The 14497-nt window shown below is 38.2% G+C and overlaps 1 protein-coding gene and 1 long non-coding RNA gene across 3 annotated transcripts in view; one reads left to right on the top strand and one right to left on the bottom strand.

The window, feature by feature from the left end:
- Window positions 1-2317: 2317 nt before the first annotated feature.
- LOC310719113 (copine-8) overlaps window positions 2318-14497 on the top strand; it is a 132296-nt gene continuing 120116 nt past the window's right edge. Inside the window, exon 1 of one of the 2 annotated variants that reach the window (XM_083528482.1) lies at window positions 2318-2618. In XM_083528482.1, coding sequence (XP_083384608.1) covers window positions 2518-2618 — 101 coding nt within the window. In that variant the 5' untranslated portion in view covers window positions 2318-2517. The remainder of the gene's footprint in view (window positions 2619-14497) is intronic. The other variant, XM_083528483.1, reaches the window with a different exon arrangement.
- On the bottom strand, window positions 4497-8020 carry LOC310719249. The gene is made up of 2 exons (XR_014531416.1): window positions 7025-8020; window positions 4497-6770 (listed from the first exon to the last, which is right to left on the bottom strand). It is a non-coding gene; the product is annotated as an uncharacterized lncRNA (long non-coding RNA).

Genomic DNA, 14497 nt, shown 5'->3' with positions numbered 1-14497 from the left:
AATCAGGCATAGCTTTTAAATCAGTCAGAATGTCTCACCAGGGAGAACAAAGAGCTTTGATTGGTTAGCTCGACTCTCATTAAGAGTGAGATTGCTGAAACTTTGCTCATCGCCAATAGATTAGCTAGCGTGTGGCTTACAAGGAGCATGTGCTATACGTACTGCGAACACGTGTGCAGTCAAACTGGTTTTACGCTCATAACACACACACACACGTATCAACTGTGAACTGAAAGCGAAGGTGGAATTGATTGAAAAGAACATTTGGCAACAGGTATTCAGTCAAAGCACCACCTGCATTCTGGATCAGGAACATTCCTAGCTGTATCATCTTACTGTCTAAGTAAATCATAGAGAATAATGCACTTTGTCATTATTTCTGACAGCTCAGCTGTGACCGTTTGGCTTCCTCGAAAAGGTTCATTTACACTTGTGCTCAGGGTTCTTCCTGAAGGAGGAAATCTCTCTGACATGGAAATCTGTTATACCTCTCTATGTAGAACCTTTTAACGGTCCTTCAAGAGGGGACATACCATGTATTCCAATCACGCTAAAAATCGGGGAGACAAGTAGTACTTGACTGATTCTATATTCACCCTTGGCAGGCAGCACCGCAATAAGAAACATGGCAGTGCCCAACTAAGCAATCCCATTCTGGCACTCCATACACAATGACTCACCTAAAAATATGAGGCCTTAAGGTAACAAAGGACCTTTGGTGGAAAAGAAGGTTTTACCAATATTAAGGTGACAACTCAGCTACCAGGAAGGTCATGATACTAATAGTTGTGGGTTGAACTAAATCAAGAACAAGCAACATGCTAGCTCTGGAAACATCTTGTCTTCTTTAAATGTGAGAGGTATGTTTTATCCAAAACAATAGTAGCACAAAAGAAGAAGCTGGCAAGAGGCAGTGAACAAGTATCATTGTTGTGAGAATGAAATTCTTTAAAAAAAGAAGGTGGTAAAATAAGATGGTGGTTGGACATCATGGTGATACCATCGTGTGGCAAGCAAACTGCCACCAAAGGGGATTATGGTTAGCTGAGGTTAGCAAAAATACAACATTGTACAGTTGGAGCCTAGAGGCTGGGAATAGGGAAATTACACTTGCTCTTCTACAATACCAGTTAAAGTTGTCTTCCACAGCTCCTGACATGTACCTTAGATGCAGTAAAAATACAATAGTTAAAAAAACATGATCGAGTACAAAAGTCACCTATTTTGGTACCTGAAGGTTAAATGAAGGCTCTCATTTCATCAGGAAGACCAATCAAGACCATCTGTTGTCATGCGAGTAAATTCACTGTTTATTTGTGGTTCATGATTGCTGTTGATTTGTGTTGCTGTTATCAGTGTTAACGATAATGACTACTGTTATACAACAGAGCTTGGTATTGTCAGGACTTGTAAATATAACTTCTAAATATACTCGTTATTATAATTAGCATTGTTCGAATATATTATTATTTTGTTAGTAAAGTCGATGCTGTCGTGGTGCATACAAGCACAAACTTCTGAAAGCCTGTTGGATTTGTAAAGCTTCATGTCCTTCTTCTTCCAGTTTTTCTTCTGCTAGTCTGTAATTAGTTTGCCATGGCTCACATGATTGAATATATGACCATTATCTGCAGGTATTTTACAGGATTATAAATAGCTGGTATGTCCATTTGGTCTTCTGGTTACTGTCTTTGTTGAAGCTGCACATGGTTTCTTCTTATTCCTAAAAGTTTTCTTTGGGTTCTCCGGTTTCCTCCAAGGAACATTGGCCACTCTAATTTGCATGAGAACATTTATGAGTAAGTGTGGAAATTCTTGTATGCATGGCTTGTATGCAATTTATCCTGCACAGGGTCGCAAATGGAGCATAGAGCCGACCCATTGCTCAGGGTGCAAGATACACCCTTCATCCACTAAGCACAAAACTGTGGTACCAGGAGGAAACCCCCAAAACGCTGCGTGAAACAGGATTCGAAACCTCATCCATGGAGAGGCAAAACAAACCACCTTACCAAATCATCATCATCATCACTGTTCTTATTCTTTCCTTAGAAAAGTGTTGTTAATTATGATGATGATGATGATGAAAAGGAGGAAGAGGAGGAGGAGTCTGTTCCTCCCTCCCACGGTGTTTGCTCTGTTTGGCGCGCGCACGGCTCTCTCAGCTCTCCAGGCACTTTTCTGAGCAGGAATTTTCCCGGCGTGGCACCGTGATTCCTCTATTCACACACACACACACACACACACACACACACACACACACACACACACACACACACACACACACCGCTGCTGCCTCTGCTAGGGTGTGTGTGTGACATCACCTCTTGGAACGCAGCCGACACACACACACACACACACACACACACACGCGCGCGCACGCACTTACACGCGCGCACGCACCCGGCAGTGTCGCAGCTCTTCGTCTCTTCACGGAAAGGGGTTGGACAGTGGTATAAGCGCGCGCCGGCGCGCGCGTGTGTATATGTGTGTGTCAGTGTGTGTTTTCCTGCCACGATGAGCAGCAGCAGCTTCGCGAACATGGCGACAATAGGAGACTTCGACCCGCTCAACACCGCCGTCCCCGCCACCAAAGTTGAAATCACAGTCTCGTGCAGGTGAGTGCGCTTCTCTCTGCGGATCCTCAGTTCAGCGTGTTCCTCTAAAACCCGAGCCTCCAGTTATATCACTGAAACTTCTCACACTTTCACACTCGTGCCCGAGCAACAGTGTTTTTTTCCAACCTTCTAAAGCAAAGGGGTTTCACTTCCCAGGTGTGGAACTTCAGCTCAACTTTACCTGCTGCTCTTTATTTGTTTTAAACCAGACAGATCACGTGATCTTTGATTTGTAAACAGCCTTTCATGTCGAGCCCAATTAAAAGTCAGCGTTTTGCTATTGTGGTGTGGAGAAACTATTTACAGGAATACAGAAAGCTGGAGGAAGAAACATGACAGTATTGATGTTACAGGACCTTCTGTCACAAAAAGCTTTTCAGGTTGTAGATATGAGACGAAAATGATGGGGATCAGAGAGGAATCTCCAGGGAATCTCTGAATCATACATGGAGTCTGTGGATTATTTTTTATTTTTGTTATGAAATAAAAACAAATGGTTACAAGCTAAATACCATTAATAACACAGTTATTACATCGATTACATTGTCATTTATTTACATGAAGACGATGAAAATAGTTCTGAATTTATTTATGGACTAAAACAAGGTGTGTAAAGTTTGAGAATCCCTCTTTCTAAAACATGATAATGACTAATGCTTGACTTTATTTTCCCTTTTTTTATTTGTGTAAAAATACCAGAAACCCAAAGTAGATGAATATTTATTCGTCACTTTACTGTGTTGCAAACTATATGCTTTCAATCCTTTATTGATTATTGATCCTGATGAGTTTCAGTGAGGGCATGCAATAATTTCAAATCTCGATTTTTACATTAAATATAAGCCATTTTGGAGCCACATAATGGAAGGATAGTTTTTCATTGTCTATATATGTCCCTATGTGTCATGACTAGAAGTGTTGTATTAGTTATTGTTATTGAGGTGACAGTATTATTAATATTTCATCGATATGTTTCAATTACTGTAAGCCATTCAGCAGATTAATGTAATGTGAGGTCATAGAAAGTGGTTTTGGTGTGTGTGATATTACCAGGGAATTTCCATGAGTTGGAAAAGAAGTAATGTCCAGAAGGGTGCCAGTCACTTGTAATGAATGTGGTTTATTGTCCAGTAGTCCACCCCCCCCCCCCCTTTCTCATGAGTTCCTTTTACACGTGATGGCCCAATGTCTATCCAATGATCAACTCAAACTTTCAACGTATATGCTAAGGAAGGGCATTTGTACGTGTAGGAATTAGTTTTAGGCCATCTTTCGGTATTTAGTTTGCCCATAGTGTTGTGGTCCGGTGGATCATGTAAAGCACAAGCCTGGGGAACAGTGACAAACACAATAACATCTTCAAAATGAAGTGGGTGGCGAGGCAGATAGATGCTTGGTGAATTGTTCTGCTCCATGTCCCCTTGGGCGAATTTGCCGGACTCTGTTTTCTCCGCACGGCTGCATGTCTGACAAGGAGTGCCTGCTCCGGTGCCATGGTTACCATCAGGTACATGCCTTTACTGTACATGAGGGGTACTCTGTCACCATGGTTATTATTTAACACCATGGAGATTGGGAGGAGGAACGGAAAATAACCAGGGAGAGAGATTTGCGTCGTTTTTTTTTTTACATTCACACAATGTCATAGTTCCAAAGTCTGGACTCGTTTTGGAATAAGGAGATGGTCGTTAGTTTTCAAGAAGTACACACATATTTTTTCTTTTTGTTTTGTCATCATAAAGCTGTCACCAATTACACCGACAATGCTGTCGAAGTGGCCGAAAGGGTGTTTCATTTTCCCTGACAGCTCTGACAGTAGAATCCCAGCTCTAAAGAAAATCACAGAATTATATTTGTGTGCTTTTTTTTTTTTTTAATGCGTTATTGTTTCTATAGTAACAATGCCACATAGGGCCAATGCTTCCTGACTAATAATAAACTGATTAAGGAATAAGATGATAAAGTTTTCCGTTTAACATTTATTTTGTATTTAGTCCCCTATGTGAGGGTCAGTGTGCTGCTGTGGGAGAGTCTTCAAGAAACTGTCTGCTTTCTGATATCTCCCTAACTTGACAAGCTGTATTTATTCGTCTTATTATCTTTAATCTTAAAAAAAAATAATGAAAAAAAGCAGGTGAAGGAAAGTCTGCTTAGAGTTGCTATGAGTTGCAACATGAATACATTTATGTCACGGATTTTCCACAGCATTAAATATAAAACTAATCAAACAACATTTCTTTTATGAACAAATTAAAATTTGAATCAGTGGAATATTGATGCAGCATATGGTGAATAAAACTGTGCTGTATTGGAAAAGAATTAACTTTGGAGTCATAACAGAAACCACCACACCACCATCACATCACCATTATCATGTTTTACTGGTTGGCAATTAAGATCTGCAGGTGATTATTTTTGTGTAAAAATTAAATCTTTTAGTGATTTTAGCAAATGCATGTTGCACAAGTATCTATTGTTTTTTAGAATACTTTATAAGTCCCACAAGGAAATCTTTATTCCTTTACATTTTCGCAGGGTCAGCCATGTTACAGCACCCCTGGAGCAGAGAGGATTAAGAGTCTTGCTCAAGGGCTCCAAGAGTGGCAGCTCGATATTTCTTCACCCTTTTCCTTCTTAGTGTACTTATGTATTTTGTTGAAAAAAAAAAAAAGTAAAAGCATCATTGAGTCACTAGTGTATTTTGTCTGCTCTATTAATACATTGTCATACGTATATGTCTAGAAAAGAATTTCCCAGAACACCCCACCCTGTCCTCACCAGGTTTATTTTAGGCCTTACACATGTTCCTTTGCCCCCGGATTCTAGAGTTCAATTTTCAGCATGAGCAGTTTCTTGTTCATGTACTTATCATAAGCACTCTTGCTAGAGGGGGTACACGACAACTCAGAATAAAGAAATGTCCTGAAGTGGTCCGGAGTGGCTTTGCACTGGGTCAAATTAGGTCTGACTGCAAGGAAATAGCTTGTTTGTCCGGGTCTTCCGAAAGGCTTTTATTAAAAATGAAATGAGATACGGTGCCAAAATGTAATCATTTAACATTATGTCTGTAAATAAGGTAATTTCAAATGAGAGAAGAGTTTTGTGCAAAGGGCACATGAGTGAATTTCCTCACACTGTGCAGAGCACTCTATACAAATCAATTCAGCAGGACTGTCCAAGCTCAGGGTGGAAGAAATCCATAAATGTCAGAAATAGCAGATTTTTTTTTCTTTTCTTTTGTATGTGGATCAAAACTTATTTTGAAGCTTTGGAAGCTCCGCTGTCTGACGAGGTTAAGAGTGTCCTTTGGACATGTGATGGATTGGAAATGCTGTCCGTTGGCCTTAATCAATTTTGCGCTCAAAAACAGATTCCCGCTCTTTTGCTCTTTTCCCTATAGTTCTTACACCCGTTACCCGTACAGAAAGTGTAATAAAGCATTGATGCTTATTAAAAGAGGAGCAACGTCAGTGTTTTTTAGCACCTGTTTAGTAAAATATCAAGTGCCCTTCTTTTAATGAGAGATTGTGTGATATTTGAGAACTTCAAAAAAAGAAGATAAAGCAATTTATGAGAGTAAATATTAAAGAATTATTCAAATATTTGTAAATAAATAAAAATAATGGCTATTCAAAATATCTCATACTATTTCACTTATCAGGAGGATATATGAAAATGAAAGCATTCTAATGGCATACATTTACTCTTACAAAACACATCTAGTGTGAACAAGCATGAAAAGTTCAGAAGGTACAGACTGAAAAAACAAAAAGCATTGGGTTTACCTAGCATGCTAAAGCTAATTTATAAATTTAAATGGGATGCAATTTTTTATACACTATGTTGTTTTTATTGGAACATGTGATTGTTGTAGTAGTTATATAGATATTATATAACAGTGAACATTGTCATAAAGCAGCTTTACAGAAACTGAATTGAACATTCTTACGAATAAACAGCATCAGTCATTTTATAAATACATGCAGACTAAATATAAATGGTGTTAATTTGCATGCAGATGTAGCTAAGATGTTACAGTTTTAGACTATCATTAATGTAAAGCCGTCTAGTTTTATTTATGTCTGTACTTTGACTAACAGCTGGAACCAAATTCCTTGTGTGTGTCAACACATTTGGCCAATAAACCGGATTCTGATTCTGATTAAGAACCTGTTTTTTTTTTTTTTTTTCTTTAGGGAAAACAGACCGAATACAAACAATTTTGTTTTTTTAATGTTGTATAAGATTTACCAATTAAACGAGGAGGACAGTAGGACCTAATATAGTATTAATATGTTGCTCTTCAAATTTACGTGTTTTTTGGGAAATGATAACTGTGGTTGAGGCCAGCATAATTTTTCATTCAGAATTCAAGTCCTGTTCAGAGAACTGTCTAGCAGTTATACCCTTTAGTAATCAGGCTTTTTAACTTCAGAAGGAATCACATGACCAGTGTCCTCTAAGGAAACTCTACAATTGCAAAACCACATCCTATTTGATTATGTTTTTGGCTTAGATGCAAAGTTTTACTTTATTGTAGACGTCAACAAGAAGGGTTTTTTTTGTCTGTTTTTCGCTTTATTTTTTATAATCAATTATTCATGTAAAAAAAAAAACAGAAAAGTGTGTTAGAATGATTTCATTATGTCTGGCTTTATGCTTCTAAGAATTTAAGTTTTAAAAGCTTCAAAAGTGCCTGTTCTCTCACTCAGGAAAGGGCGTGGAATGCGAATGTGTGGGTGTAAATGTTGGACATCAGCCCAGGCAAGGGAAGTCTGTGTGTTTACACTTGTTTAGAGGGTGAACCCTTTCTCAACTGCTTCAGTTCTGGCTTGATGTCTTGTTCAATTCTGTCTCACATAAAAAAGTGCAATGCCCCTGGTAGTGAAAAAACTACTAATCATGAAAGTACTAAACACCTTTAGGCAGTTTTTATATGTATCTGTCCAGTAGTTGTGGGCTGTCAGGACCAGCAAGGCCTTCTCTGGAATCACTGACCTATGAATATGTATTAAATGGTTTCCAACATACTATTCTCATTTCATAACTAACTTTCATAACTATAAGTAGTGTCTGTTAACGTTTAGAGTTTCTATCCAATCAGATTTCAGCCATCACATCACATCACGTGTTGCCAGGGTCAAAGGAATCAGCCTTAAGGCCTTAAGAATCAGCAGTGCTGGCGCCTGTACCATACTTTTGCATTGAAGCTGTTGCTTTATCCAATCAGATTTTGAGTTGACGACCCTGAGGCCATCTAGCAGGCATACAGTAATGTCGGCATGTTTGCTTGTCCCAGCCATGCTTATCCAGAGATTATACAGCTCTTCAAGCCTGACTCAGGTGTTTTAGTGTTTGGGGTCTCTTAGCTCTATGACTGAGTGAGATACCGGAGCGGGAAGGAGGTCGGAGCACCAGCTGGGTCCATAATCTCCAGAGAAATCGCTGCCTCATTCTCAGGATCTGCAGGTTGCCTAAAATGTAGAAATTAGGCTCGAAATATCTGCACATCAGGCAGTGCATGACTGAATCACTGTGGCTCCCGGAAGCTCCCTGTTAACACTTTTTTTTTTCTACAGCTGGAAATCAGCATGGTGCTCTGAGCATACAGGTGCTCCGGTGTATTCATAAATGTGTGTGTAATTTGCATGCTGTCTGATAGAGAAGGGGAGCTTAATTTCTCATGATAGATCTATTTTAGCCTTGCGTCTAAAGGCTGTGTGCTGCTCGCTGTTCGAAAAGACGACAGCTTAGCAGGCATGCTGTGGTGTGTGCACTTCAGAGTTTCTGGAATGTTCCCTCCCACCTGTTGCTTGAGCAGGAAAAGGGGAAGAAGGGGTTGGCTTACAGGCTTGAAGTGAAGTCAGGCCTGGAACAGAAACAAAAAACAGAAAAAAACACAAAACTGAATAGCCCACTTCATTCAAAGTATGGTCAGCCTCTACCCTGATGCATTCTAACAGAACAAGTGTTTACCTTATTAACTGTAGAAAGGTTGGGTTCGAATATTTAGAGCTTTTAATCAGTGCTAATCTCTCAGGATCAGTGAATCTCTGCTGACATAATAATTGTCTGTGTGACGAAATAGAAAGTCAGAGTTTTTCCGTCTAATGCTGTTCACTCCCACTTTTGCTCAAGTACACTGGCCTCTATTGTGAAAACAAATCTGTGTAAAGTGAAGAAGAAAACGCTGTCGTTTTTTTTTAAATTTCAAGTTTAAGTTCAACTATTAGGATCTTCAGAGTTTTGATATTCTGCAGTAAATCAGCAACGTAAAGCCACATTTGCTGCCATACTGAGCCTCCCTTTATGCATTGTAATATTAACTGCTGGTGATGGACAAGATGTAAACATCCATTCATTCATCTCCACTAAGTGCTTCATCCTGGTCAAGGTGGTTCAGCAGACTATTGCTTTTTACAGGAACACTTACTCTGAACATGAGACGAGAATACACCCTGTTTGGAAAGCGAGTCTGTTTCTAAGGTTGAAGTGAACTCATGGCATTTCAAAAAGTACTAATATTTCTAAAAATAAAATACTGATGTAACAAACATTGAAAGAATTTTGTCAAATTATTTTGAAACGTTTGCTAGCTACCACAATTTCCTCTTGTCAGTTTCATAGTACAAATTCAGAGACAATGAAATTGTGTTTTTGTTTTGTCCGAAAAACTAAGTAAACAGCTAATAAGTTAAATGAAATCAGACGGTATAAATATTTAAGATAATTCTGTACAGGTAATGGTAAACAGTATAATGCATAACAGCATGACAGTTACAATAACTACATGCTAGTTAAGTTAAATGAAATATATAAAAATTGTGGAACAGTAAGTTAGTTTGATAAATTAGATTTTTTGTCTGACGTTAACAATTATACTATACTTTTAATTGTGATTCTAATTTCACTGATCATGTTCAATACTAGTAATAGCTATATTGTGGTCTAAGTTATGGATACTAAGATCAATATTATATATACTTTATAAAGTTGGTCAATCTATTGGACCATATGACAGTGAAAGTCAGGAATTATGCACCATTAGAGGGGTAGTTTCTGCAGATTGCTCACTTTAGCTCTGAAGCCTACCTAAGTCTGAAACATACATATTCACAATTTAAAAAGAGTGGAAAAATCATTTCAGATTGCCACATTTTCCAGCCAGTTAAACTGTATTATTTTAACAAACACCACACTAACAACTTTGTTATTAATATCTGATAGCACAAACAGTAATAGAAATGACATAATTTTTTCAAGTTATTTTCTTTTACTTAAATGACACCCTCAAAAAAAAATACTGATATTTGTTTGTCCACCATTAAATACCAAAGTGAACTGTGGGTTCATTAGGTTCTTGCCATGTAGGGGCCAGGAGCCATTTTCTTTTATAGGAATGTCGTCATTTAAAGTAGTACGAATTTTCCATAAGTTTATGTTGGCTGTACAGCAGAAGGATGGTTTGAATAAAGAACGTTATTCAGGGTCAGACTGCTGGAAAGGTTCAGGTGTCGGCAGGATTAATGACTAAACATGTCTTGCAAATGTCAGCAGACTGAACTGCCTTTTTCATATATTATTTGTCACGGTGTATTGGAAAGTCACTTCAAATAAATTACTTTAAACAAAAGCATGTAATCAATTATGTTGTATAAACTGAGTGAATGTCAGGCTTCTCTCAAAAAGGACATCATTTCGTGTTTGTGTGTGTTCATCCACCTAGATCAGGATAGAGTTAACAACAAAAATAATTATAGCATGTACATGATTCATTTTCTAAGAAGCACAGTAACATACTGCTGAACATACATCTTCTGATTGACTCGATCTGATTGACTCAAGCACTCACTGGGTTTCCAGGGGTCCTAGCTGTAAATTCCAGTTGCTACGTGACTCATGGTGGTGGCAGTGAACCTCTTTTGGCCATCATGCGAGGTTTATACTATGCCACTTAGCGCCAGTGAGAAAAGCGATACATGATCAGAGCTCAGATGAAAGGCAGAGACAGAGCAGGACACAGCAGGGGTCCATAGCCTCTACTCAATCTAATGATCTTGGCAATACTGCTCTTTCAAAGTGAACTGGTTATCATTATTTTAAACTGTACATTTAATGGTAGATTGGATTTACTGATTTTTAGGCTCGTCGTGTCAGAGAAATAAACCCAGCGCTACAGTAGAATTCAGATGTTTAGAGGAGCAAGGCTGCATTGAAATAGGCCTGGTGTGATATTTTTGGCAGTGTAATGTGTCACGATGAGAGAAAGCCTCCGTATTGACCTTTAGGCCCATAAAGATCACATAATGGTGGGTATTGAGGAAAATGACAAGTGGGTCTGAATGTATTGAGCAATGACATGCTGCCTGCTGGGCCCCTGCTTAATGGCTCCATGAGGAAGACAAAAGCAACAAAGAGAGCAGAACATTGCAAGCCAAAAAACTGACAAAACTGAATCAATGTACAGTTGCCTCCTGGGATGAAGCCAAAATGCCAGGCATGGGTTTGAAAAAAGTGCACGTTGCAGATTATAAATGGAGATTAGCATCTCATACAACAACCTTTTGGAATACCACTTTACTGCATCGCAGCTCAAACAAGTAGAGCTTCTTTGTGGTTTGTTTAAAAAACTGTATATTTAATGTTATTGTAGCTGGTGAGCACAAATAACAGTTGGTCAATAGATATGCGAATGAAAAGGTCTGGCAAGTGCTTATTTGGAAATGATGTGAATTATTGTTTTTCTTTGAACTCTTGACGTCACATCAGTCACCAGCTGGTAATTAGGCTTTGTGAGAGAAGGGGCTTGCTGAACTGTGGCTTTCCAATCACACAGAGAGCTTACCACATGTCAGGTTAATTTTCATTTGATGACATTGTATAGATGTGAAGTAAAGGTTTGCTTTTTCGTTTTATTTGAGTTGTTTTTTAACGATGAAAACAGTGATTTAAAAGATATAGATATGAGCTTAGATCTCAAGCGAGCCTATGGCATGACATAGAGTCATTGGTGGGTTGAAAGCCTAGAATTCAGAATCAGCCTTGTCCAAAGAGCTCCAAATTTGGAATATTTGACATTATCCCTATGACTAAGGGAAACGATGTCCAACAACTAAAAAGGGTATAAGATGACCCAAGCCCCACACATACACACACACACACACACATGGGGAGATAAAGAGAGAGAGAGAGAGAGAGAGAGAGAGAGAGAGAGAGAGAAAGAGAGAGAAAGAGAGAGAGAGAGAGAGTCTTCTTAACAGAGAAAACAGCTTATTACTGTAATAACATTTAATATTTGCATTCAACTTTCACATTCAAAATTCACATTCAACATATTTGCACACAATTAATTGAATACATATTTAATTGTTTTAAATACATTTTGGCTTCGTTATTAAACTTAAAGACAAATGTAAATAGCAGCATTAATTTCTCTATACATTTGGTTATGTAAAAAAATATATGTACACGCTCTTTGAAATTTGCTCATCAGGTCTTAAAATTAGGTAAATATCACGGCAGATGCACGTCAACACTTGACATATTACAAAGTGTGTGAAAAATAGTAAGTAGCAGCCAGGTGCTGCTAATTGAATGCCTTTATTAATTAATAATCAGTAAGTGGGACCACCTCTATAAATGCCCATGTTTTATCAATCTGCTGGTTTGGAGCATTCAGGAGTGTGTTAACAAGACGCCAAGGTGGAAAGATCTTAGAGAATCAATTGTTGCTGCATGTCAGTCTGAGAAGGGTTATAAGGCCATTTTTTAAATAATTCAAATAATAAGATTATTCACAAATGGAAAACATTCAAGACAGTTGACAATCTTCGATGGAGTGGACGTCCAAGCAAATTCTTAGAGAGAAAAAATGCTCAGATAAATTGTAAACATCTTAAACTCTATATGACTTAAAACATTTGTGGCAATACTATTAAAAAGACTGAACAAGCATGGTGCATAAGGAAGAGTTGCCAGAAGAAAGCCTTGTCTATCTGAAAAGAGCATAGGAGCATGTCTTGAAAAGTTGCAACAAACCATATATATATATATAGAAATATTTTATCCTGTAATTAGTAACTGCTTTCCCAAAACAAGTATATATATTTTTTTTTTGAAAGAGAGAAAGAGAGACTATGTGCTGGTATGTCCAAACATTTGACAATTGAAAGTATATATTTATATCTACAGTGAGGAAAATAAGTATTTGAACACCCGTCTTAGTGTATTACCAACAGTAACCTTGGAAACGGTGGTCCCAGCTCTTTTCAGGTCATTGACCAGCTCCTCCCGTGTAGTTCTGGGCTGATTTCTCACCTTCCTTAGGATCATTGAGACCCCACGAGGTGAGATCTTGCATGGAGCCCCAGTCCGAGGGAGATTGACAGTCATGTTTAGCTTTTTCCATTTTCTAATGATTGCTCCAACAGTGGACCTTTTTTCACCAAGCTGCTTGGCAATTTCCCCGTAGCCCTTTCCAGCCTTGTGGAGGTGTACAATTTTGTCTCTAGTGTCTTTGGACAGCTCTTTGGTCTTGGCCATGTTAGTATTTGGATTCTTACTGATTGTATGGGGTGGACAGGTGTCTTTATGCAGCTAACGACCTCAAACAGGTGCATCTAATTTAGGATAATAAATGTAGTAGAGGTGGACATTTTAAAGGCAGACTAACAGGTCTTTGAGGGTCAGAATTCTAGCTGATAGACAGGTGTTCAAATACTTATTTGCAGCTGTATCATACAAATAAATAGTTTAAAAATCATATATTGTGATTTCTGGATTTTTTTTTAGATTATGTCTCTCACAGTGGACATGCACCTACGATGACAATTTCAGACCCCTCCATGATTTCTAAGTGGGAGAACTTGCAAAATAGCAGGGTGTTCAAATACTTATTTTCCTCACTGTATATAAATTCAGCGTTGGCCTACAATAAATGGCTCTAGGGCTTCAGGCTCTGATTGTGGGACTTTTTTGATGTAGATTAGTGTCACTCGAAGTGCGTTACACCAAGGCTAATGGGTATTGACTTAGCATGCATAATTATAAATGGGGATTATGCAAATGTTATTAAAATATCTGTAAAGCAGTAAATGCTGTCATTTGTTGATATCTTGTCTGTTATTAAGAGTCAGTTTGGATATTAATAAGGATAATAACCATATGAGGTAGCATTTAAATATTTTCAGGTTAATCTAAAGATATCTGACACTTTGGTTCGTGTTGTCTCGATCTTCTTTTCAGTGACAAATGAGCGAATCAGATTCCTGTTGGGATTTTTGAATAGAGATCACAGTTCAGTAAATGGAAAGCTTTATGTTTTGTAGTTTGGCACCAGGTTATGCCTGTGTGAACTGCATTGAATGTAGTGTGGTGAAAAGGTAGACAACTTACTCAGTGGGTTAGATTAAATCAAATCCTTTATTGTAATTCTGCAGAATGACCCGTCTCAAACTGAAAGAGGCTTGAAACATAGAGAAAGGGACTTCCTTTTCTGTGCTACTGCATTTATACCTGTGCCTTTTGACTACATGACTACAATCTGTACACGTTTTTTTCCTCCCCATACAAGGTAACAATTCATTTCATTCATACTATAATTTCTGCCGAGTCAATTCTTTGTACAGGGAGCCATTGAAAAACATGAAAACGAGATGTCGACCCGTTTTTTTTCTAATCAACAGACACACACACCTTGTTTAACCTCGTCTGTTACATATCCTGTTCTGATAGCTCATTAACAGACCAGATGTCTTTAACATCATGCCTTGAACTTTCCATTAAAGTAGTTGCCTAAAGCCTCAACACATTCATTCAAAGCGAAACATGGTCATCTGACCTGCATATACACTAGCAGCACATACACAAACCCTGTTTTT

The sequence above is a fragment of the Silurus aristotelis genome, assembly GCF_946808225.1.
Source record: "Silurus aristotelis genome assembly, chromosome: 24".
Classification (NCBI taxonomy): domain Eukaryota; kingdom Metazoa; phylum Chordata; class Actinopteri; order Siluriformes; family Siluridae; genus Silurus; species Silurus aristotelis.
The sequence above is the reverse complement of the archived record's forward strand: the minus strand, read 5'-3'. Positions and strand labels throughout refer to the sequence as shown.